The sequence below is a fragment of the Arvicola amphibius genome, chromosome 1 (genome assembly GCF_903992535.2).
Source record: "Arvicola amphibius chromosome 1, mArvAmp1.2, whole genome shotgun sequence".
NCBI lineage: Eukaryota > Metazoa > Chordata > Mammalia > Rodentia > Cricetidae > Arvicola > Arvicola amphibius.
This window is the reverse complement of record NC_052047.1, coordinates 133,490,525-133,515,250: the sequence shown is the minus strand read 5'-3', so window position 1 is coordinate 133,515,250 and position 24,726 is coordinate 133,490,525. Positions and strand designations below refer to the sequence as shown.

Here is a 24,726-nt window from a genome sequence, read left to right as displayed (position 1 = left end):
GTATCTGTCTAATTCCAAGACCAGAAAGCCCAGGGGAACCACAGGAGGCCAGAGAGATCCAGGTGAGAGAGAGGCTTGCCTCAGTTCAAGTTTGGAGAAGGGGACTAGAATGAGCTCTTGGGATCCCCAGAGTCTAATGTCGGACCCTCCAAGGCAGCCGCTCAGTTCACAGCAGTGAGCTAAAGCTGAAGAAATTCTTTTCCTGGATGGTAAGTTCCAGGAATATGAGGTCCCTTCCAGCTTTTCCAGCTGGGCTGCTGAAGGCAAGAGGGTGACTCGAAGACTAGGCCTAGATTTTAATTCTTTAAAAAACGTGATAATCACCGGGGAAATGTGGCGTGAGAGAGGTAACATTTCTGCAAAATGCTTCCGAGGACTCTTGATTTGCAGGTTGCCTGGACTCAATAATGGTCTTAGCAAAGGGCATCTTGCCGAGGCGGCCCTCCGATTCCAGGAGTGTTTGTTCCGCCGAAGCTTCTAGACCAGCCCCTTCCTTCTTGCCACTAGCTGCCGCACCTGCCCTCCCCAAAGAAGCGGAATCAGGCTGGGACCGATCCTGAAGGAAATCGATTTGGCGGTGTCCCGCCAGTGAAAGGTCTGAGGAGACAGCCCCCAGGCCCAGAGCTCCCCTAGACCATTAGGAGAAGATGACGTAGCCGGGGATCAGTGTCGCCCCGGGACCCCCCGAGACTGTCGTTTCGAACCCACTCACCAGCCCGCCGGCACGCCACAGCTGCAGCGCAGAGGTCGCCATCCTCGTCTGGCTCAGGTCAGCCTGCTAAGCCTCAGGGCAAGACACTCTGGGTGAGACAAAGTCGGGCCCCGCCCACTCCTGCTCATCCTCCCCTCACACACCCCCTGGAGTCCCCGCCCATACCCGCCTACGGAACCCCAGGAGAGACACACGCTCTCCCGGCTTGCTCCCTACAGCTCGCTCACGCGAGACTTGGGCAAGGCGGGGGGCGGGAAGGGAGAGGAGACACAACAAACATGGCGGTCGCAGCTGCGACGCTGGCGAACGCTGAGGCGGTGGCGGCGGCGAACAAGATTGTGGGGATTTCTCGGTGCAGTTGTCAGGAGGTGAGTAACGGGATGTCAGCTTGTACGGCGGCGCCACGGTTAAGCAGGGCACGTTGGCGGAATGGCGGAAGTTAAATAGCCGTGTTCATCGCGGGCCGGCTCACATCACCGTAGCCTTGGCCACTGCCGAGGGGTCGTGCGCGCCCCGAGGGCTAGCACCGTGGTGACCCGGGATCTTCTTGGGTCGAGCATGTAGGTGACTGGGTCCGCCGCTCGGAAGGAGCAGCTCGCGAGTCTGCGCCGTCGGGCGGGAGCTCGGAGGCTCAGGGTGGGGAGCTGCCTCCTGCTTTGACAGGAGGCGATCTGGGAGTGGGAGTGAAGAGGGGCGCGGGGCGGGGGAGCGCCCCCTGTGTGGCGTGTTCTCGGGGTGCTAGGGTCAGGAGCCGACCCCAGCAATGCCAGGTACTGCGAATCCTGGAGAGGATGTTACTCCGACGCCGGTCCCGGGCTGTTGGGAAGGAGTTTTCTCTCATGAACCTTCCTGGACTGATTTCTACTGCCTGTACCTTCCAGTGTTGGAAACAGATGAGGCTGGGAAGGATGTTCCAGCAAAGATCTCCTTAGATTCATTCAGGGTTACGTCCCTAATAGGCACATGGATGCTCGGATGCTCATGGATGCTCAGCATAGATCCTCAGCCGAGCATCAAAGTGATCTCCGTCAAACTGGATCCAAAGTGTAGTTGATTGTGTCTGCCAGTCATCACGTAGCCCATTTAATGACCCCTTTATGTACTGGTCAGAACCGAACAGAGGAGTGACAAGTGAGAGAGGACACGGAGACTTCTTCTATTGTGAGATCCAGAGAAATTACATTTAGAAGGCAGACAATGAAAACAATTGTTTAGAATATCTGGACCACTTTTTCAAAATTTTGTCTTGCGTTTACGTTGTCTTCAGCACAGCTGAGGAATGAATGTTTTCTTGGACGTTCCTTGTAGTGAATTGAGATATTTGATGTTCTTTTTCTGTAATGGTCCGGTGTTTCCCAGGAAACCGTAACTGTTGTATTTTAAAAGAGATAATGAAGGTGGAGATCAGATATGCCCTTGTGGGGCTCTGGTGGCTGTTACTAGTATTTCCCTAGTATAGGGCTAATGTACTTTTTTTAATGCAATTTATACTTATTAAAGCAATACTAAGCCTAACATCCCTGGATGTATACTGTGCATAACTGAAATTAATATCGTAAATGTGGAATTTAATTTTTTTTAAAAGTAAAATCAGTAGTGGCAAAATGATAGTAACAAAGGTGACAATGTTTTAGTTGTGGGCCACCACGTTTTTCTATTACTTTTTTTTCGTCGGCCTAATTTTTTTTCAGTTAGTGATTGTTACTCAAGTTGTCATATTAGTTTATTAAACCTGTAGTTGCTAGTAAAGTTTTGACTCATGTGACTTTCTTTGCAGACGTTTTGTGGCTGTTGAATTTTAGTTGAAATTCCCTCCATGACCTTTTGGAGCCTTGGGTGTGTCTCCAGAGTAAATTTCAGTTGTTTGACATTTTGTCAAACTTGCAGTGAAAAGAAAAGGTGGAACTGATTTGGGGTGGAAAAGTTAGATTGTATCATTCTTCCTTTGGATTTCTTCCGTTGTGCTTTCATTTCTGTTTTGCCTTTTTATACTATGTTTTCTGATTCCTCAGAAGAACCTTATCATGGTGTTCATGCATTTATTTAATCTTAAGCAGTTAGGAACTCAGGGACTGTGTTCTAATTGTTTTTGAAGGCCCATGTTACTCTGTATGAACCTAATCTCGTTTGTCGGCCTTATTTAAGAATGTATATTCTCTTGGAGGGTAAGTCTTTCAGTGACCATAACTGATAGGGTTATAGGAGCAAACAGCTATCGAACTATAAACAGCTTTATAGACCTGCCTAACCTCTGGGTTAAATTATCAAATAAAAAGTTAGGGCTAAGTATTCTTCCTTATGGTTTAGTAACCCTTCAGTTTAAACATTGCTTTTTTTTTTTTTAAAAAAAAATGCTAGATAAATGAAATATACCATACCATTCCCTAATCAAGCTCTTTCAGTTCTCCCCTAGTCAGTGGGGAAGACATATTAAAGAGATTCTTGACTTAAATTTATTTATTTTTATTTTATGTTATGCATATGGATGTTTTGTCTACATATATGTCTGTGCATTGTGTGTATGTATGGTGCCCACAAAGGCCTGAAGAGGGCATCAGATTCCCTGGAACTCAAGGTAGAGATGATTAGAAGCCTCAGTGTGGGTCCTGGGAATTGAACTCAGGTCCTTTGCAGGAGCAGCCAGTGCTCTTAACTGTGAATCATCCATCTCTCTAGCCCCTTGTATATTTTTTTAAAGGTCCTATATATTTTATTGCTGAACAAACCAGTTGGCTCATGTGGGACAGATAAGAACAACTCAAACCCCAATTTAAACCAAATCTCCAGAGGTAAAAAGTGCTCAGTGTCATCTGGTAAGATTGCTAGAGACCAATCTAGCAATTTTCAGCATAAACCCTCAGTCATGACATTGTGTGCAAGTCCTTGCAGACTCAGCCTTGTTCTCGTTCTCCTCCAGTGTCTTGGCATTGTATTGGTTTTGTTACCAGTTTTCATCCAAATCCATTGGGGGAATGGAACCATTTTACTTTTGTTTCTTGGCTAGGAATTGCTTGACTCTGAAAGTCTTGTGAGAAAACAAATGAGACCTATGGCTCATGATGATAGAGGAAGGAAGGCGCTTTGATTTTTATATTAGCTCTTTCATAGTCACGGCTATTTTCCAATTCACATCTTAACACCTCTTTGAAATAATTAGTTCCTGATTAAAGGTGTTTGAGTGTATATCTGTGTACATACACATATGTGGGATATATGAAATATTAACTTTTCCCCTCTTTTAGCTTGAGCAATCTTTGTCTTACAAAGTTTGGAAATTATTTTCTTCTTTAGTTGATGAAGTAGACATATATCTTAATTCACACTTTTTTTTGATTTTTGAGATAGGGTTTCTCTGTGAAACAGCCCTGGTTGCCCTGGAACTAGCTCTTGTAGACCAGGTTGGCCTTGAGCCCACAGAAATCCACTTGCCTCTGCCTCCCCGAGTGCTGGGATTAAAGGTGTGCGCTACCACCCAGCAGTTCCTGCTATTATAACAAATTGCATGGACTATGTCTTAAAATACGATGATTAGCTGGGTATGGTGGTGTGCATATTTAGTCCCAGTACTAGGGAGGCAGAGGCAGGTGGATCTCTGAATTGGAGGTGAGTTCCAGGACAGCCAGGGCTATGTAGAAAAACCCTGTCTCAAACGAACCAACAAGCCAGCACGATTAAAAGTAGTTCAGGGAGGATAGGGTCTATTTTATCCTGTACTTCCATGTAACAGTCCATCACTGAAGAGTGTCAGGGCAGGGATTGTGGTGCAGAAGCCATGGCTTTTCCTTCATGCTTACTGACTTGCTTCTCTTGGCTTGTTTAGCCTGCTGTTATACAACTGAGGACCACCTGCCCAGGGATGGCACGTCCCACAGTGAGCTGTGCCCTGCTATATCAATCATTAAGTCAGTAGGTCAACAGCCCACAGGTTTGCCTACAGGCAATTTTATAGAAGTATTTTTTTCAGATATTATTCCTCTTCTCTCAGGCATTGTGGTGGGGCAAGCCTTTAATTCCATCACTCAGGAGAGCAGGGGCAAGACAATCTCTATACATTGATGGCCAGTCTAGTCTACATGGTGAGTTCCAGGTCAGTCAAAGCTACCCTAATAAGACCCTGTTTTGGGAAAAAAAAAGTCTCTTCCTGGATATGCCTGGATTTGTGACAGGTTGACAAAAACTACCCAGCACAGGCTAGGTGATTTAAACAAGCATTTGTTAAGGTTGGGAGCTGGTAAGTTTGAGTTTGAGGTGCTAGCAGATACAGGATCTTTATTCTTATAATCCTATTCTGATGACTTTGCCCTCACAACAAATATCATATTGGAGGTTAGGATTTCAACATAGAAATTTTCATTTGGAGCAATATCAGTTAGCAAAGGGTAGATCTGGCTTGGAATATAACATCAGAATCTATAGTAGTATTAAGGAATGCTTAAATATGTTGTTCTGATGACATTTTACATTGAAAATTTGAGTACATTCTTGGTTTAAAAATCCAAGGTGTTGAGTTCACAGCTAGTTAGAAAGATACCAGTTTAAAGATTATACTTTCCCAATTTTCTAACCTGTATACAGTTAGTTGTTCCTCTGTCTTCCTGGGGGATTGATTGTAGGACCCCTTGTAGATACTAAAATCTGAGGATGTTCAGTCTCTTACATAAAATGCAATAGGATTGCATGTAACTTATTACACATCTTTTCATATGCATTTTTTTTCTTTTTCACTTGGGATTTTTATGTGCTGCTCAGACTGGTCTTGAACTCTTGCTGTGGCCACTGAATGTTGGAAGTATAGACACACTGGCATTCTCTTCAAGTATTCTCTAGATTGTCTATACTGTATACAGCATAGTCATTATGATTCTGTTTTATTTAGAGGCTACCAGGGAAGACAAGTCTAAATTGTTCAGGGTGCATTTTTTTTTTTTAGAATTTTAAATGTTTTCCATTCACAGTTGGTTGAATACATGTATATATCATTTATATTATGTTTGTAGAGGTTTTAAAATTTGTCAGTGCTGAACAGCATCCTCAGGTATCAGGTTCTATATGGAGTTCTTGTTTTTGACAGGATGGTTTGGATAGCAAACCCATATTTTCTTTTTATAGCCGCGAGTTTCTTTTAGCCAGAATGATTGTTTTCCCATATATTGTGCTTAGAGATATTGACCTGAGATGGAAGAAACTGGGGTTTGAGCCAAAGACTCCACTTAGATTTAGGCACCTATCATATACATGAGTCTGTTTCATTGCCCATTGCTCGCCAAATTGCTTGCTTGTCATTCGTATTGCCTACAGATATATGTGATGTAGTTGATTCAGTTCTGATGAACACAGGTGCTCAGGAATGAAAGGACACTTAGTTTTTGTTTGTTTTGGTTTTTGGAATCATGGTTTTTCTGCATAGCCGTGGCTGTCCTGGAACTCGCTCTGTAGACCAGACTGGCCTCGAACTCAGAGATCGACCTGGCTCTACACCTGAGTGCTGGGATTAAAGGTGTGTGCTACCACTGCCCAGCTGACAGTTATTTTTTTAATAAATTTTAATTACTATTTATTTGCTTAGAGAAAGGATCTTCCTTTTTAATTTTTAATTTTAGTTTTTCTTCTTTAAGAATTTTTTTTGTGATGTATTTTTTTTTTTATGTGCAATGGTGTGAAGGTGTCAGATCACCCTGTAACTGGATTTACAGATACTTATGAGCTGCCATGTGGGCGCTGGAAATTGAACCCGGGTCTTCTAGAAGAGCAGTCAGTGCTCTTAACTGCCAAGCTATGTCTCCAGCCTGACACTTAGTTTTTAAATCATGGATGGATGTGTAGATGAAACCATGTAAGAACGTTTGAATCTCTAATTCAGAAGCTGGTCTTCATGTTTGGAACATTTTCAGTTATTCCATTGGCATTTTTTAAAATTTAACCTATCATACATAATTGATGGCAGAATACAATTTGTGGCAGAGAACATAGTGAAATTTGTAATGTGACAGCGTGACTAACTAAGACTGTCAAAATATGTCAGCCATGCTCTATAATTGGGCTCATTTCTGTTCTTAAACTAAAGTTGGATGTATAAAAATACCGTTTTCTTTTGCTTGCTATGGGAAGTCTTGTGTTTTTTTGTTGCATTGTCATACATTGTACAGCAGCATTGCTAAGCTTTCTAATCAAGATTTGGTAAAATTAGTCTTGTTTATTGAAGTCCATTAAAGTAGATTCATTTTGGGTGAAAATGTATCACTTTGCATATGAATTGAATGGCAAGAAGGAATTCTGAATTGTGATGTAAAAACTAGGATTTTTTCTTATAACTTTTTTGTGTATGTGTTTACATATGTCTTTGTATGCATATATTATGTGCGGGTGTAGCGACTACAAGTTGACATCAGGTGTCTTCCTTAGTCTCTCTCCACCTCCCCAGTGTGGAGGATTACAGGTACCTTCCGACATGCCTGTCCTTTTCTGTGGATGCTAGGGATTTGAACAGATCCTACTACGTGCATGCCACATGACTGACCAGGCCATCTCTTCAGCCCTATAGCTTTTCCCTATAGCTCTTATAATTTAAAAAATATCCTGAACACGAGTCATTTAACATAAGTATGTCTTAATTATACAAAGGGGTCTTAATTATGACATCTCTGTATATGCATGTGATGTGCTTTGATCATTTTTCTCCTTTCTGTTACCTTTTTTGGGTCTGCCTTGTCTCTTTTCTACTTCTGTATTCCTAATGGTTCCCCTTTACTATCATGTCTTATTTTACTTTTTTAATTAAAAATTGAATTAAAAATTCTTTTTTGTTTGGTTGGTTACTTTATTTTATTTTGTTTTTTATTTTTATTTTTTTGAGGTTATCAAACTCATTATGTAGTTGAGGCTGGCCTTGCAATGATTCTCCTGCCTCCACCTCCTTAGATCTGATTACAGCTAAGCAAGGCCTGGATCTTATTCATGAACCACAACAATAACCAGCATTGCGTGATATCCCTGTTGATGCAATAGTGGCAATCATTTCTTGGCAGTAACCAACAGCTGTCTAATTGGATTTAAGGCCCACTCAACAAAAAGGAAATTATAGGTACTGGAAACTACCCAGCGACATGGGGGTAGTGAGGCCATGGACCTTAGAAGCACATTTTTTTTACTAAAACAGCACATTCCTTAAGAGCATTCTAGATTCTTATCCTCATACCCATAGGTAAGTGTATCTCTTGCCGCTCATCGAGAAGTTTCTCTTTACAACTGTTGGAGACCATTACAGAAAACCTTAAGTGGTCAAAATGAAGAAAACAATCAATCATGGGGTGACCAGCCTTAGTGGATACATCTGGAACACAATTCCTGTACCCAAACTCAGGGAATATTATAGAATAGGAGGCAGAAAGAGCATAACAGTCAGTGGACTAGGAATTGTGAGATTATATCTCCTAGAAATGAAAGGGAAGCTACACCCATGATAGCTCAACAACATGGCTGTCTCAACAAGACCTGAACAATGCCAGCATCAACACACATGTTAACGTGGAAGGGAGAATTCTCATGGGACTCATCCCTAGACAAAGAACTGCAAACAACTAATGGCCAAGAAAGGGAGAATTAGTCTTCCTTAGGGATGAGCCCCCTAATTGGTTATCCGATACCAAGTTTTGAGCTCTGAAGTTATACAAGGAATGCTAAGTGAACTTGGAGAAATGTGAGGAGTTGGAGAGAAAAGTGAAAATGGGCGAAATGACGTACTTATATTTGAATTTTTTTAAAAAATAAAACAGGCTTTTGTTCGTAAAGACTATGGCAGCATGCAAGGCTGAGAGAAGTGGACACAGAACCTCTTCCCTAACCCATAAGCTATCTCTAATTGGTAACCACTCACAAAAGAAAAATTAGTTTTCTCCAACAGAGTCTCAATGGTTATACAAGCCACTTTCAAGGACAGACCCCAAGCCCAGACAGAAGTAGATGGCCAATACAAAACGATCTCAAAGGCATTTTTGAGGTTCCTCGTCTCACAATGTTTTGCTTTTTATTTATCAATTTATTTTTTCCTTACAGGTCTTTTGCATACAATGGTTTCTGGTGTTCTGTCTTTATGGGATTTCTGTATGTGTTAACACATATGTCTCTGCATCTATATGTATTTCTGGTGCTTTTTTTTGGTTTTCTGTTTTTATTTGCTCTTTACTATTTTTTAGCTGCTTGTTTGTATTCTAAAGAGAGAAAGAAAGGGTGTGATATGGGTGGGTGGGGAATTGAGTTGGGGGAGGGGAAACTGCAACAGACTATACTGTATTAAAATCCTATTTTCAATTACATATCTTAAAATGTTCAGCACAAGACTTGGAGACAAATACTAACACATACATTTCTTGTATTCAAATATTCCAATGATTACATTTTGTAATTTAATCTTTAATTTAAAAATGTGAGTGAAAATCTTATTTAAATGAACTCTGTTTTGTTTCAGTCTCATTTTCTTTTGATTATTATTTAGTATTGGTACCATTGTGATTAATATTAGTTGTACTGCCACTTGCTTTCAAAAAAACAATCTTGAAGCCCTAGGGAGATAGAGGCAGGCAGATCTCTGAGTTTGAGGCCAGCCTGGTCTGTAGAGTGAGTTCCAGGACAGCCAGGGCTACACCGAGAGACCCTATCTTCAAAAGCCAGAAAAAAACGTATATATATGTGTGTGTGTATATATATATATATATATATATATATATACACACATATACATATATATATGAGATCACATATATATGTATAAATTTTTATTTAGAAAAACATATAATCTATATGAAAACTAGCAAACATTATTTAAAAGAATGAGTAGCATAGAACTTTATTAATCATAAATGACTATAAATCAAAATTGGTGTGATAGTGCCACACGCCCTCCATAGTGGCCACAATGAAAAAGCCATGTGCTAGTAAAAGTATGAATCAACTACTTTTACTCTTTGCTGGTAGAAGATGAAATCAGTATAATGACTAAAAAACGATTTGACACTGTTTAAAGCTGAGTGTGCATACACTTTCATTTCAGTTCCTGTATTGCCAACACAAATGTATAGACAGGTTGCTAGGGAAGTTTTTTTTTCCTAAACTCAAATAATTTCATGAGTAATTTTTCATCTCTAATGGCTAGAGTAGGTATGCAAAGTTAACTCAATTCTCTATTGGTTTCGCTTTTTCTTGAAATCTAACATGTATATAGAAAAGCTTAAAAATCTTAAAGTTTTACATATTGGATCGGTATGAAGAAATGGAAGGCAACCAGCCACCTAGAAACTCCTTTTATGTCCCTTCCAGTACTAGGCTCTGTCTGCCCTAGCAAGTAAGGGCTACATTTTCCTTATTTCTGGCACTGGACCTTAATTTTCTCCGGTCTTCTATAGGTCATATACTAATAACCTATGTCTGGCTTCTGGTGCTCAGCACTGTGATGGTGGATGCAGCTGTGTTGCTGCATTCAGCTGGTTTCTTTTTCATTGCTGTAACCTATTGTGTGACCATCTACGACCAGTTTACAGGCGGTACTATTTGGGGGATCGTTTGGGTAATTGTCAGTATTTGGCTGTTCTAAGTAAAGTTTGTTTTTCCTGTCTTGATAATTTGTTCCCATTTTCTATGACTCAGTTTAATTATTAAATCTGTTTCTTACTGTCTTATATGTCTTCATTCTCCAGATTATAGAGTATTAAAAGACAGTTTTTATTTTTCTGTTGCTTTGAGTAACAATGTCTTATACAAAATAGTTTTTTTCTATGTTGTTTTATTTTGTACTGTATTCTTTTATAAATAGTGTAAATTTATTTCCTGGTTCTCTATTTTCTTGTTCCCTAGATATAACACATTTTCAACTTGAAAGAAAGAAAGAAAGAAAGAAAGAAAGAAAGAAAGAAAGAAAGAAAGAAAGAGCACCAAGATGGGTGAAAAGAAACCAGAGCCTTTGGACTTTGTGAAAGATTTCCAGGAATACTTGACACAGCAGACGCATCATGTGAACATGATCTCGGGATCAGTTAGTGGGGACAAAGAAGCAGAGACTCTTCAGGGAGGTAGACTTACTTTAATACTACGGAAAAGTTCAATTATAAATGTGTTAGTGTTCATGCACAGCTCTCCGTTCCATGAGCATCACTGCCCACTAGTGTGGAGCATTCTTTTCTTTTCTAGAAAGACACAAAGCATTTTCTCCCTTCTTTTAACATGCGGACTTTTGCTATGGGACAATGATTTAATGTAGTCTAGAGAGCTGTTATAGTTTTGTTGAAAGGTTAGGGCTCCTAAATTCCTTGTCTGTCCTTCATTTTCTGTTAGCTGGCAGTTGACTCAAAGAACCCAGAGATTGGTTCACAGAGAATTTACCCATCAAGCAATGTGGGTTAGACCCGAGCCCCAACTAGGGATTTTTTTTTTTCTCTTTAAACAAAAGAAGGCTGTCCACATTTACCCATTCAAGAAGAAAAACTAAACTAGATGAGGCAAAGATTTGGTGAGCCTGCTAGATGGAAAATTTCTTAAGTTTCTGGATCATATACACTGTTTTTAATGTAGTTGAGGGTCAGCAGAGTACCACCCATGGGCCTCATATAACTGCTTTCCTATGACTTGCAGTCTGAAATTTGCTTTGTATCATTAGATATAAGAAAGAACAACACATGAAAATCATGAAATTCAAATTTCATTGTTCATAAATAAAGTTTTACCAGAACTCATACATGCTCATTTCTTTGCATATTTCTAACTTGTTTGTAATGCTGGGGATAAACATCTGTTGCATACATTAGGCAAGTGCTATCCAATGAGCTACATTCACCCCCAGCTTGCTTCTTTCTCTAGCTGTTTTATGGTACAGCAGCAGAGTTGGGGTGTTGTGACAAAGCCCATCTGGCTTTAGGTATTTACTATCTTCGCCCTCTAGAATACATTTCCTGGCCTCTGACCTAGATCTTGTAAGCCATGAAGATGCAGGGATTGGCAGCAGTGATCAGGTGTCATTCCCAGAAGTTTTGTTAGAAACATAAGTACTAGGTCCTACCCTGGATCTAGTGACTCCAGTTTATTTATTAAGATCTCCAAGGTAATTAATTGATGCACACATACAGGGTCTTAGGAAAACAGTGGGAGAAAAGAGAGAGACCACAAGCTTGAAACTCTTCAGTTGCTTCCTTTGGACCAATTTGCTTGGTTTGCCCAACCCAGAAAAAAATATTTCTGGTGAAAGGCAGAAGAAAAGGAATAGGGTTTGAATTGAGCATATGAGGCCATATCTCCTCGCGTTGAGCCAAAGTCCTGTTCCCATGAAGAAAGGAATACAAATTTTGCCTCTTAATAGTAATGTGAACAGATTCAGGATGGAGATTCAAGAACCAGGCTGTAGTCCCCAACATGTGTGGTTCCTAATTATTAGTACCCGCTCCTTCTACTTTTTAGTACTAAATTAGTTCAGATGAAAAGCAAATCCCCACACATTTCAGTTCTGAAGTTCTTGTAGTCCTTGCCTTCAGAGCTGTCAGATACCTTGTTTTCCTTAATGAACTCAACTTGAATTTTAAGATCTTAAATGTAACCGGTAATCTAGACCACAGATGCCTCTAACAGGCTACCCAATAACTGTTTTTAGATCAAAGGAAATTGACTTAGTGTTTTAGAACCGTAACAACTGCTAATTAAAATGGTTATCATGACCAGTATCGTAGACACCTGTGTGTGACTGTGACCTTAAGGAATCTCTTCATTCTTCTGTCTTACCTGTTTTCTTCAAAAGCATGTTGAGAGTTGGTAAAATTTGTATGTAAACAATTTGAGGGTCCTCTTAGAGATTCTTAAATAATTCTACTTTTGCACAAAATTTGTCCCACTTCAAGAAGTCTGAATTGTTTTATGAATTAAACTCTTGGGAAAGAAGCTATCAGTTGTGGAAGATCTTCAACCCCTTGAGTCTAAAATGGTGAACTGAGTTGATTCTGCAGTGCATGATTTCTTTTGCTTTTGTTTATAGCTGGAGCAGATGGTGATCAAAATGGACTTGATCATCCATCTGTTGAAGTTTCCCTGGATGAAAACTCAGGAATGTTAGTAGACGGGTTTGAAAGGACCTTTGATGGGAAGCTCAAGTGTCGGTACTAGCAACTATGCTAGGCAAAGGAACGGCCCGGCTCATTGAGCATATCAGGATCCACACAGGTAATGGAGAAACAGCTGGAGAGAGACCATGGAGTACAGGTTCATGTAATTCTGATGGTTCAAAACAAGGCTGATGAGGGTTTGTAGGGCACTAACTCCCATTTTTTACAAAGCAGTGTCTTAAAGGCATACAAATACTGGAACAAGCTCCTTGGAGAGCTTGCTCCTCCCACCCTTCACTTTCCTGCTTGATCTGCATACTCTTCCGTTGTCTTCCTGTTCTCAGGTGGAGAGGTTACTACTAAGGGTTAATGTTTTGTCTTTTTCTTCACAATGATTTTTTAGAAAAGTGAAAGAAAGGCCTCTGTTAGTTACAGGATGTACTTGCTAACCCCATGTCTCTCTAGCCACCCTTTTGAGAAAATCTTCCTACTATACCTTGCCCTTATCCAAGCCCAGTTGTTCTCCTGTGTGCTCCCTATCTGTCTGTGCCCCTTTATTCCATCATAATGGCCTAGAAAGCTTCCTGAGGACATCCAAAGGCCATCTTTGTACCCCCAGAGCTAACAGGGATTTTAGGATGTGGTAGGTGCTCTGTCCTTGTCAGCTGATTCTTGGTCTCACATTCCATATGATAGTTTTACATATTAGAAGAATTTGGGTTCTAAATAAAATTGATCCTTGTCTTAATTAGGGGTTTCTATTGCTGGCCACGAAACACCATGTCCAAAAAAGCAAGTTGAGTAGGAAAGGGTTTATTGGCGTACACTTAAGAACTTGCTCTTCATCACAGAAGGAAGTCAGGACAGGAACTCAGACAAGAAAGGATCCCAGAGGTAGGAGCTGATACAGAGGCTATGGAGGGGAGCTGCTTACTGACTTGCTTCCCATAACTTGCTCAGCCTGCTTTCTTGTAGAAACAAAGGACCATCAACCCAGGCATGGCACTACCTACCATAAACTGGGCCCTCCCACATTGATCATTAATTGAGAAAATGCCTTATAGCTGGATATCATGAAGGCATTTCCTCAAGTGAGGCTTCTTCCTCTCTGATGACAACACACAGGCAGTACAAAACTGACCCCTTGTCAATTTGACACGCAAACTCATCACTATTAAGCCACAACTCTTCCTTTCTCTTATTTCATACCTGAGCTCACATTAAAATCATAAATATTTTTAAAAGTTCCAGTCTTTACAAATTTAAACATTAAATTTCCAGCCTCTTTAAAATATCCAATCTCTTTTAAAAGTTAAGTCTTTTGACAGGTGCATGCCTTTATATCCCAGCATTCGGGAGGCAGAGACAGGCGGATCTCTTAAGTTTGAGGCCAGCCTGATCTACAAGAGCTAGTTTCAGGACAGCCAGCACTGTTATAACAGAGAAACCCTCCCCCTCCCCCAAAAAAACGTTGTCTTTCACCTGTGGGCTCCTTTAAAGTCAAAATTAAATTAGATACCTTCTTCAAAAGGAAAGAACCAGGGCACAGTCCACAATCTGAATTAAGCAAAAACCAACTCCAACAGTATAAATACTCAATGTCTATTATATGGGATTCACTTATGATCTTCTGAATGCCATGCGAAGGGCTATGGTCACTTTCTGGCTCCACCCTCTCCAGCACACACGGCTTGTTTTCTAGGCTTTAGCTGACTCCACTCCACTGCTGCTGCTGTTCTTGTTGGTCATCCCATGGTGCTGGCATCTCCAAAATGCTGGGGTCCTCTGCTGCAACCCGGGCTGCACTCTCACCAGTAGCCTCTCCTAGGCTCTCTTCATGGTGCCAAGCCTCACTCCCTTTTACGATCCCTTCAGTACTGAGCCTTCAACTGCCACTGAGGCTTCGCCAGTGACCTCTTCTGCCTCTCACAGTGCCAAGCCTCAGCTGCTCTCCATGACCCCTTTATGCCTTCAAACCCATACTACCTGGGTGACTCTTACACATTACCAAGTCCGGCTGCCAGCACGAGGTCCAGCTTTGACTGCCTCTGATACACAGCTTCTCTGTGCTCTCAGAAAACACTCCCATCCAAAGCTACAGAGAACCCGGTCTCAAAAAGCCACTTCCAGAATTTCACCCCAGTGATGCAGGTGTTTTCTTAATCACCACTAATTTCTTAGCTCCAGCTAGCTAGCATCAATTGTCCCAGTAATGTGAAGGTTTTGCCTCAGTAATTCTGGTATCTTGTTAATCACAGCTGATTCTTCAGCCCCAGCTAGCCAGAACCACAGGATCTTAAAATAGCAAAGAGCCCTGGAAGTCTTTAATATCCACTCTGAAATTTCCCAAGCCAGGCCTCCATCTTCTGCCCTGCTCGCAACATTTTTTTTCTCACATAGGAGGTTTATGGGGAGGAGGGCCAGTGAGAATGACTTGCCTTTGCTAAGGGGATATGGCGCATGCACATAGGGAGAGTGCTCTACTTAGTGACTGCAACAGCTATGGTGTCACATCTTGGCTGCTGCTGCTGACGTCCTGCTTGGTCCCCAAGAGCAGGCCAGTGTAAATGCCTGAACGCTAACATTTCCTCCCCCTTTTGTTTGTTATGAGAAGGTGAGGGAAATAGGAAGGGGTAGTTGGTGAGGTGGGAATGGGGGTTTGCCATGTTCTTTATTCTGCTTCCTGTTGTCTGAGGCATCTTTAGGGGACCTGAGAAAAACTGGGATGCTAGCCAATTTCTGGGGTAGCTGGCCTGTTTCACTGCTGTACAGGCTCTGTGGGACCATCCAGTGCCAATTTGAAGCTGTCCAGGATACAGATTTTGAGAGGACCTGGCAGGATGCTGGCAAAGCAGAAGATAACTTTAAAAAATTTATAGAGGAATTTTTTCTTAGGTCCCAGTAATTAAGGGAGGGGAAGTCCCAAGACTAGGAGAAGGTGGAAGAATTCCACCTTCAGGAACAGGCAGTAGGTGGAGAAACTTAGGCTGTTGATTGACAGTACTTATCTGGAGTTGATTTGATGGCGTGTTTGAGATGGATGGATTCAAGTCGACTCCCCGGAGCTTACAGAATTTTTTAGTTTACAAAAAGATAGAAGCTTTAGACACATTAGAATGCTCACTGTTTGTAATCTGTACTGAAATCCACAGTGTAGAAAAGGCAGTAGACCTCATGCCTTTGAGTCATAGGGGACCCAAAAATGGATTCTGGTTCAAAGCATTAACACTTTTTCCTCTATCCTTGTATACAGATTAGACATGGTTTTAGCACAGTGAGAAGCACTTTTAAATCTATACTTAGGAAACAAGCAAAGGGAATTTAAAATGAGCTTTTGACTATAATGAAAGTAGTGTTACTCAGCTGGCGGTGGTGGCGCATGCCTTTAATCCCAGAACTTGGGGGGCAGAAGGCAGGCGGATCTCTGAGTTCGAGGCCAGTCTGGTCTATCAGCCTAGTTCTAGGATAGGCTCCCAAAGCTACACAGAGAAAAACCCTGTCTCAAAAAAAAATTAATATTTTAGGGCTGGAGAGATGGCTCAGAGGTTAAGAATGCTGACTGCTCTTCCAGAGGTCCTGAGTTCAATTCCCAGCAACCACATGGATGGCTCACAACTATCTACAATGAGATCTGGTGCCCTCTTCTGGCCTGCAGGCATACATGAAGGCGAACACTGTGTACATAATAAATAAAATCTTTAAAAAAAGTAGTGTTACCTCTGCCAGAGCTAGATTAATAGCTTATCAGAATTCCATTGATAAATGTTAAGACTATAAACTTTTGGAGTCTTAATATAACAGTAGCCCTAGTGAGGGAAAGAACTCTGCAACATTCATTTTATATACCGTAAATTACTTCTTTTTACCACCACTTAAGGTTTTCATTCTCAGACCTTTATAACTTGATTTACACACTTTCAAACACCTCTTTAGACCCTAAAACATTTCCTTAGATCTTCAACTTAAGCTTTCATATGTTCACATAGACTCTATACCTTAAAACACCTTATATCTAACTCACCAGGAGACAGAAGTCATTGTAAAGCGAATTCCTTTCAATAAAGGAATGGTTAAAAGTTAAAGTGAGATCTGTCTTGTGAGTTTATCTCTTTTCTGAGTCCTGGTAACAAGGTAAATTGTGTTTAGACCTATTATAGCTCTAGGAGAGGAGAGGCCTGTGGCCTGAATCTTACACACAAAGAGAACTGAGGAAGGCAGCTGAAGCCCCTGGTTGCTGCTGTTAAAACAACAAAGCTATCACTAGCCTGGTCATCAACACCAGTTCTGAGAAGGAGAATTTTTAGACTGAATCAATTATAAATGAACAGACACTTACTGGCTACCTAGGCAACTAACCCCAGGGTCCTTCATGGTCTCAGAGGTCTCAGGGCAGCATCAGTCTTTCTTGTGAAGTAGAAACCTTGCAGGGACAAGCCTACCTTGTCTAGCACAGTGGGGCAGGTCGATTCTCCAGTGTCCCGTTGTCCACAGTTTGGACAGGGTCTTGGCAGCAGTTGAGGAGAAAGACAGGTTTTTTTTTCCCCCAGTGGCTGGGCATTGCCACATTTAAAGCAAGCTCCAAGTGGAGTTCTTCTGTTCCCATTCATCTTCTTTGGAGGAGATAGGACTGCTACCAGGAGCTGTATGTCTCTATAATCATGAAAGTTTTTTATTAAACATTTTAAATGCCATATTCTCAGATCTCTGAAGTTATTTGGGAACTGTCTGTCTATTAGGGTATATCTGAATAGACAAACTTTGTTTGCTTCTAGTTACTTGTTTTTAAGCTTAACTTTTGAAAACATGTACTAAGTAAGACTTATCCCTGTAATCAGTTATTTTAGTATTTAGCATGACTGCAATGAAAGAATTTGATCATTTATGACTATTAACTTGTGTTCCTTAACAGTCTATAATACATTAGCAGCTTCCATAAGACTAGGACTTACGTTCCATTCCTGTTTAACTCTTTAAGAGACCCCAGGATTTTTTGTTTGTTTGTTCTATTTTTTCTTTTTGAGAGGACCCTGCTAACAAGCTCGATGCTCAACTCCTGCACCTCCAGCTCCTTCAGTCTCCTCTCTTCCTCCTCTCCACAGCGACCGGCTGTTTCTAAGCATCCCACTCTGGCACCCACTTTCACTCTACCAGCAGCCATCAGTCCCCCACTACTCGCTCCTGCTCTGCTTGGGACCCGCCCTCCATTTCTCTCAACCCAGCCTAAACAAGCCACAGTTCTCCTTTTGTGGAGGTTGCCAGGGTGGATGGCCTGGTCAAGGTACATGCCCCTGTTAACAGGGTCAAGAGTAGGGATAGTGGAGATTCCTTTAGTTCAGGCCTCATAGCAGGAGCTGAGTGGGGGAATAGGAAGAACAGAGGGAGGTCTTGGAGCAAAGCTTTAGACATAGGGTACCTGCTTCCTTCTACCCAGCGGCTGGCAGAAGTTGCAAAGGTCCTGTATAATACGAGGATTCTAGGGTGCTGGTAGTGGCCATTTGGATTGATTACCTAAGGGGTATTGGGGCCAGATTTCACTACAAAGGCAGATAAGTTTAAAAGCCCTTAAGTCAGGTGCTAGGTGTAGAGGTCTAAGGTTTTCCAAAAGGCATCCCAGGGGGAGCTTGGAGGTGTGGTGGAGGATGCAGTTCCCATGAATGAGGTAGGGGAAGAAGATCCAAAGTGTGGCTGTCCTAGTGTCCCAGGATCCAGGAGGATTGGACTAAGAGGGCACAAGCTGTCCAGTAAGTTGTCACATACTGAGCAGGGACCAAGGGCTAAGAACTTGAGTGAGATGTCACCTGCTATCAGGGCTTGTAAATGAGGCCAGAGGGTGAGAAACCACTTCAAGAGATTAAGCCTCACTCATGAGAAATGGCCAGAGGTGAGTGTTGGCAAAAAGAGTCAACCATGGCCTTAAAGACCGTGACTGGGGATTCCTCCGCCTCCAAGAATACCAGAGGGGTGGTGGACGCTCTATTGTCATTCCCATGGATCAAGGGAAGCGTTTATACCAACTGGGAGAAGGAGGACTTACCAAGCATTATCGGTGTTGGGTGAAGTGCCCAGCTATAGGTTAGTTGGAAAGTGAGCCTGTTTGTATGGTAGACAGAGTCCAGGGTCCCAGTGTGCCTCAGACTACCAGTGGTTAGGAGGACCCACAGGAGGGGCCTGGAAGAGTCTCAATACCAATGTAATAGTTTAATGGCAGAGGCAGCCTTGGCACATTGGAACCAAGTGGCACCACAAAGTCCACACCATGCAGCAGAGCTCACGTGGGAGGTTTATTGTGGGGAGGTTGTAGAGGTAGCCTCTGAGCAAGAGCAGGAGGAGAGAGCTGCTCTCAACATTCTTATGTTCCAAGCTCCTACAGACCATCCCACTGAGGTTTCAATACTTAGTGGCTTTCTAGCCCGAAGTTCCAAGTCTTCACAATACTCCCCCAAAATATGTTCAGGTTTGTCAACAGCAATACCCCACTATGCTGATAACAATATGTCTTTCTATTGCTGCCATGAACACCATGACCAAAAAGCAAGCTGGAGAGGGAAGAGTTATTTGACTTACACTTCAGATACTACTGGTCATCACAGAAGGAAGTCAGGACAGGAATTCAAACAGGGCAGGATCCTAGAGGCAGGAGCTGATGCAGAGGCGTGAAGCTTACTGGCTTACTTTCCCTGGCTTGCTCAGCCTGCTTTCTTAGAGAACCCAGGACCAGTAGCCCAGGGATGGCACAAACCCACCATGGCTGGTCCCTCCCCCAATTGATCACTAAATGAGAAGATGCCTTACAGCTGGATCTTATGAAGGCATTTCTTTTAGATGAGGCCCTTCCTCTCTGATGACTCCAGCTTGTGTCAAGTTAACACAAAACCAGCCAGTACAACACTTCTATCTTAGGGGTGTGTGGCATGCAAGCAGACATGTTGCTGGCTATATCTTAATCAGAAGGCAACAGGAAGTAGGCTGTGACACTGGGTTGTACCTTGAGCATATGTGAGACCTCAGAGACCACCCCCACAGTGACATACTTCCTTCAACAAGGCCACAACCACCTAATAGTGCCACTCCTATAAGATTGTGGAGGCCAATTACATTCACACTTCAACGTCCTTCTGAAGCTAGAGGAGTAGGAAAGTGGAGGAGGATCCTGGCAATTTTAAAGGTATGTCCCATAACTCATATAAGTTAATGTAAGACTTCTTTTAAAGGGAGAGGGTTGATTTTTTTTTCTTCTTGAGGAAAAGAAGTTTATGCATGGATCTGTGAACATATACTTTGAAACATACTGTTGATAAAATCTTTATTATGGGGAATATTTCTTTTTTTTCCCCAAGTGCCAGCTGAAACTATAATGAAACTATAATGGTTTTCCTACTAAATAGATTCAACATGTCACAAGTTGTTGCTAATGGATTCCCCAACCCCCTCTCTTCGAGACAGGGTTTCTCTGTATAACAGTCCTAGCTGTCCTGGAACTAGACCAGGCTGGCCTTGAACTCACAGAGATCCGCCTGCCTCTGCCTCCTGAGTGCTGGGATTAAAGGCGTGCGCCACCACCGCCTGTCTGCTATTGAATTTTTAAGCTTTATTTAAGTTCTTAGGTTTCTTTACAGATTTTACTAATTTGTTATGCAATTATGAATTTCTGAAAAATATTCCTCGTAACAATTCTCACATCCAGTGGACAAATATAAAATGTCCTATAAATGAGCTACTCTTGCAGTTTTTTCTATTTCTCTCTTAAACAGGTGAGAAACCTCACAGATGTCATTTATGTCCATTTGCATCTGCTTATGAGCGCCATCTGGAAGCCCACATGCGTTCTCATACTGGGGAAAAACCATACAAATGTGAGTTGTGTTCCTTCCGCTGCAGTGACCGAAGTAACCTGTCCCACCATCGAAGGCGCAAACATAAAATGGTACCAATTAAAGGTACCAGGTCTTCCTTAAGCAGTAAGAAAATGTGGGGGGTTTTACAAAAGAAAACAAGCAATCTGGGGTATAGCAGAAGAGCACTAATCAACTTAAGTCCACCTTCTATGGTGGTCCAGAAACCAGACTACCTTAATGATTTTACCCATGAGATCCCAAATATTCAGACTGATGCCTATGAAACTTTGGCAAAAACTACACCAACTGGTGGTCTGCCAAGGGACCCCCAAGAACTCATGGTTGACAACCCTTTGAATCAGCTTTCTACTTTAGCAGGACAGTTGTCCAGCTTGCCACCAGAAAACCAAAATCCTGCCTCCCCTGATGTAGTTCCCTGCCCTGATGAAAAGCCTTTCATGATTCAGCAGCCCTCTGCCCAAGCAGTAGTCTCTGCGGTGTCAGCAAGTATTCCTCAGAGCTCCTCCCCCACAAGCCCAGAACCTCGGCCATCGCATAGTCAGAGGAACTACAGCCCAGTGGCAGGGCCAAGCAGTGAACCAAGTGCCCACACCAGTACCCCCAGCATAGGAAACAGCCAGCCAAGCACTCCAGCTCCAACCCTGCCGGTCCAGGATCCTCAACTTTTACACCACTGCCAGCACTTGTGATATGTACTTTGCAGATAATATCCTTTACACTATTCACATGGGATGCCATGGGTATGAAAATCCTTTTCAGTGTAATATATGTGGATGCAAATGTAAAAACAAGTATGATTTTGCCTGTCATTTTGCAAGAGGGCAACATAACCAGCATAAACACAATCAATAACCGTTCTCACTTGGTTTGGCCTTTTGGGGGTTTTGTAGTTTGGTCTTTAGTTTTGATCATCCCTAATAAGGTATCTGCTAATTTAAAATTTATACATTTTATTCATAAAATAGTAATTTGATAGTGAAAGGGGTTTTGTTAACTTTTCATAAAGTCTGGTCAGGGTTATTTATGCATTAGATAGTTAGGAGCATTGATATCTTTTTCATTTAGACATGTAAGAGTTGAAGTACAGCTGGGATCTTACAGGTGTTCAATTTCCCACACTTGTCCATAAAGACTCCCAGGGTTATCTGTACTCTTGATATATATAGATACTTCACACATATATTACAGCTAAATATTCTTTCTGCAATATTTCAAAGATGGCACAATAAACTTCTCATAAAACCTTAACATTCAGTGCTTGTAGAGAGAGAAACTGCCTTTAGATTTGCTCTTAATTAAAATGCTATTTTCATTCACTTAAGTTGAATTAGTTTCATTTCAACCAAAAACAGTACAGTTATTTCAGTGTAATAAATTTTCTTCTTTGAGGGGAAATATAAACTAATTCTTTTCAAATTTAAATTATAAAAATGAAAGTCCTGGAAGTTGAAATTTGGGGATAAATTGAAAATTGTGTTTGCTATTGGAGATATCTGTTCATTTAATATCTAGTTTAAACATGTTAGCTTTGATTGTTTTTATATGTATATATATATATTTCTAATTTTAAAGCCACAGGTAAATATGCCAGAGTGCTAGATGCCTTTTTCAGCCTGAATCTTTCATTTAAATTCTGCATTCAGCTGTTATTGGTGTCAGGTAAGACTGACAACCACACTGATAATCTTATTCTTCCTAGTCTTTGATGACCAAAGAGGAAGTGGGGTTCATCTATCTAATTAAGATGCTTCAAAACAATCTCCAAAGTTTCCTTTTCTGCCTTCTGCCGATAATTTCATAGAAAGGTGGGCAGAAAAACCCAGAAAAATGTGCTAATGAGGAAACAGCTATGAAAATGAGAACATGTCCAAACAGATCTAACTTTCCTCTGCAGAGTAGGCCATGGAAGGTACTTCCTGTGCATCTTCATGGGCAGTGTCACCACAGTGGGAAAGGATAGAGAGTGAAAGTCAATACAAGCACATTTAAATGTGACATTTAACTTGTTTATAATTAGAGGTTCATTTTACTTAGGAAGCTGTTATTTTTGTAATTGTGTAATAAGCTTACCCCGAAGAGAGCCTGGCAAACAATAAAACATTGTCACTTACTCTTGGTTTCTGTGTACTTCGCAAAATTTTCATTTTTAATTTGGTTAATATCTTAAAAAATTTCTAATTGGCTTCTAAAGAAATACCCTGTCAAGCATTTATTAACCAAAATGGCCCTCTTTACAGTAAATAAGAGGGAAATATTGATGGTGTCTACCCATTAAGCCCCAAGTGCCCTGTTTATGGATGTGCCCTCCTTCCCAGTGCTCGAAAAGCCATTCAGAGGGTGCCTGTGCTTGCACAACCAGTGTTGGCTCATCCCAACTGCACTGTTAAAGCACAGCACAAAGACACTTTCTCTTGTAACTCTAACTTTCTAGTGATTTTTGTCTGTTGCTTACTCACTGGTTAGATTAATTTTAGCGCAACACTTTCTAAATACATAACTCATGTAGTGCTTATCAGTTGCCAGAAGGAAACAGGATGTTGTTTGGAAATTTTGCTATTTTTGAAGTTTGATTCAACTAAAAGCAATACCCCCAAATAGAGAATGAAAACTTCCCTGAAAGAGGAAGAAGCCCAGTGTGGGTGCTGCACACCTGTAGTCCCAGCTGCTTGGGAAGTCCAGGCAGGAAGATTGTTAGACACAGGAGTTCCCTGCCAGGCTGGGCATCACTGCAGGTCTCAAAAGCCAGACAACCTGAAAGAGCTCACCTTAAAGCCAGCTTTATCATCTTTACATTCTGGGCCAAACAGTGACATGTGCATTTTGTTTTTCCTAACAACTAAAGATGGATGTTTTGAAAGTACATTTCACTTTAAATATGGAAAAAACCTTTCATAAATACAAGCTAGAAGGGGAAATCCTAATTTTCTAATACCATAAAGAGCACAGTTGGTCTTCCAAAGGTGTTGATGCGTAAAGCTACAAATAAATGCACTAAAATTTTGAAGCAAATCTACCTTAGAAACTTTTTTGAAATTGTACTTTTAAAGATTTAGGATTTTGCTTAAATATTCTGAGTTAAATTCTGTATTAGGAAAGATGTTAGACTCTTTCCTTAAATACTAAATATGTTCCTCATTTTATTTTTAACCAAATGTTTTATAGAGATGAGTTGAGAAAAGTTTAACATGCACTATTTATAGTACTTTGCCATTAACAGGCAATGTTCTGAAACTAAATTTATTTTTGTTCAGTGAACATAAGTTTAGATTTTTAAAGTTGGTAATTTATCTCCACTAATATTTTTTTAAGAAACTGTGAAGATATTAATGGAATAATTTTATTTCAGATTTTACTAATGTATGTAGCTACAACTTCTTGACATTCAAGTGAAGACTAGACTTTTATTTTGAAAATTTTCCATTGGGTAGTTCCAGTGCTGTTTCATTTTAGAAATGTGTTTGCCATTCATCTGCAGAATTGTTTGACAAAGGGAATATACTTAAAATGAAAAACAAAAAATCAACAGAGGTAACTTTTAAATTTGCAAAAATACTTATCAAATGAAGAATTATTAGAAAATTTAAAGTTCCCTGCTAAAGATGTTTTCATTAGTCTTAGGGGGTAGGTATATGCTTTCTAGAATTTGTTTTTATTGATGCCTGGATATATGGGACATGTTGTCTATATGAGCTGTAAATCTTGCATTACAGTTGTAAGGTACATTATATTGTTTAGGGATCAAGGAAGCAGTTTAATGTTGAAGTAACTATCTAGTACGTAGTTCCTATTGTGAATAATGCTTTGCTTTTGTAATATATGAATAAAAAATAACACTTTCTAATGACTTTGTTTTTTTAAACTAGAATAAAATGGATTTTTTTTTTAGTAATTTGTGATACATAAAATATTAATAAAGGATTTTATGGCTGGCTAGTTTGAATTTCTAGAATCTATTATGGAAAGAAATATGAGTTTACAACAAAAGAGCTCTTTAGGTCTGAACTCATTTCTAGTTGTTGTGGTTTGAATGAAAAAATGTGCCCTTCCGTTTGAACATTTGGTCCCCAGTCGGTTCCATTATTTC

At 40.9% G+C, this 24,726-nt stretch overlaps 2 protein-coding genes across 2 annotated transcripts in view; one reads left to right on the top strand and one right to left on the bottom strand.

The window, feature by feature from the left end:
- The window catches only part of Acadsb (acyl-CoA dehydrogenase short/branched chain), a 47,042-nt gene extending 46,187 nt beyond the window's left edge, over nucleotides 1–855 (bottom strand). The window contains exon 1 of the mRNA XM_038317724.2: nucleotides 713–855. Within this exon, the coding sequence (XP_038173652.1) occupies nucleotides 713–754 (42 nt within the window). The 5' untranslated portion in view covers nucleotides 755–855. The remainder of the gene's footprint in view (nucleotides 1–712) is intronic.
- Ikzf5 (IKAROS family zinc finger 5) lies at nucleotides 607–24,483 on the top strand. Its single transcript, XM_038317725.1, is given in 7 exon segments — nucleotides 607–1,080; nucleotides 10,559–10,578; nucleotides 10,610–10,773; nucleotides 12,720–12,844; nucleotides 12,847–12,904; nucleotides 20,538–21,325; nucleotides 21,327–24,483. Coding segments are annotated over 5 exon segments (1,272 nt in total). The 5' UTR covers nucleotides 607–1,080; nucleotides 10,559–10,578; nucleotides 10,610–10,640; the 3' UTR covers nucleotides 21,495–24,483.
- The last annotated feature ends 243 nt before the right edge of the window (nucleotides 24,484–24,726 follow it).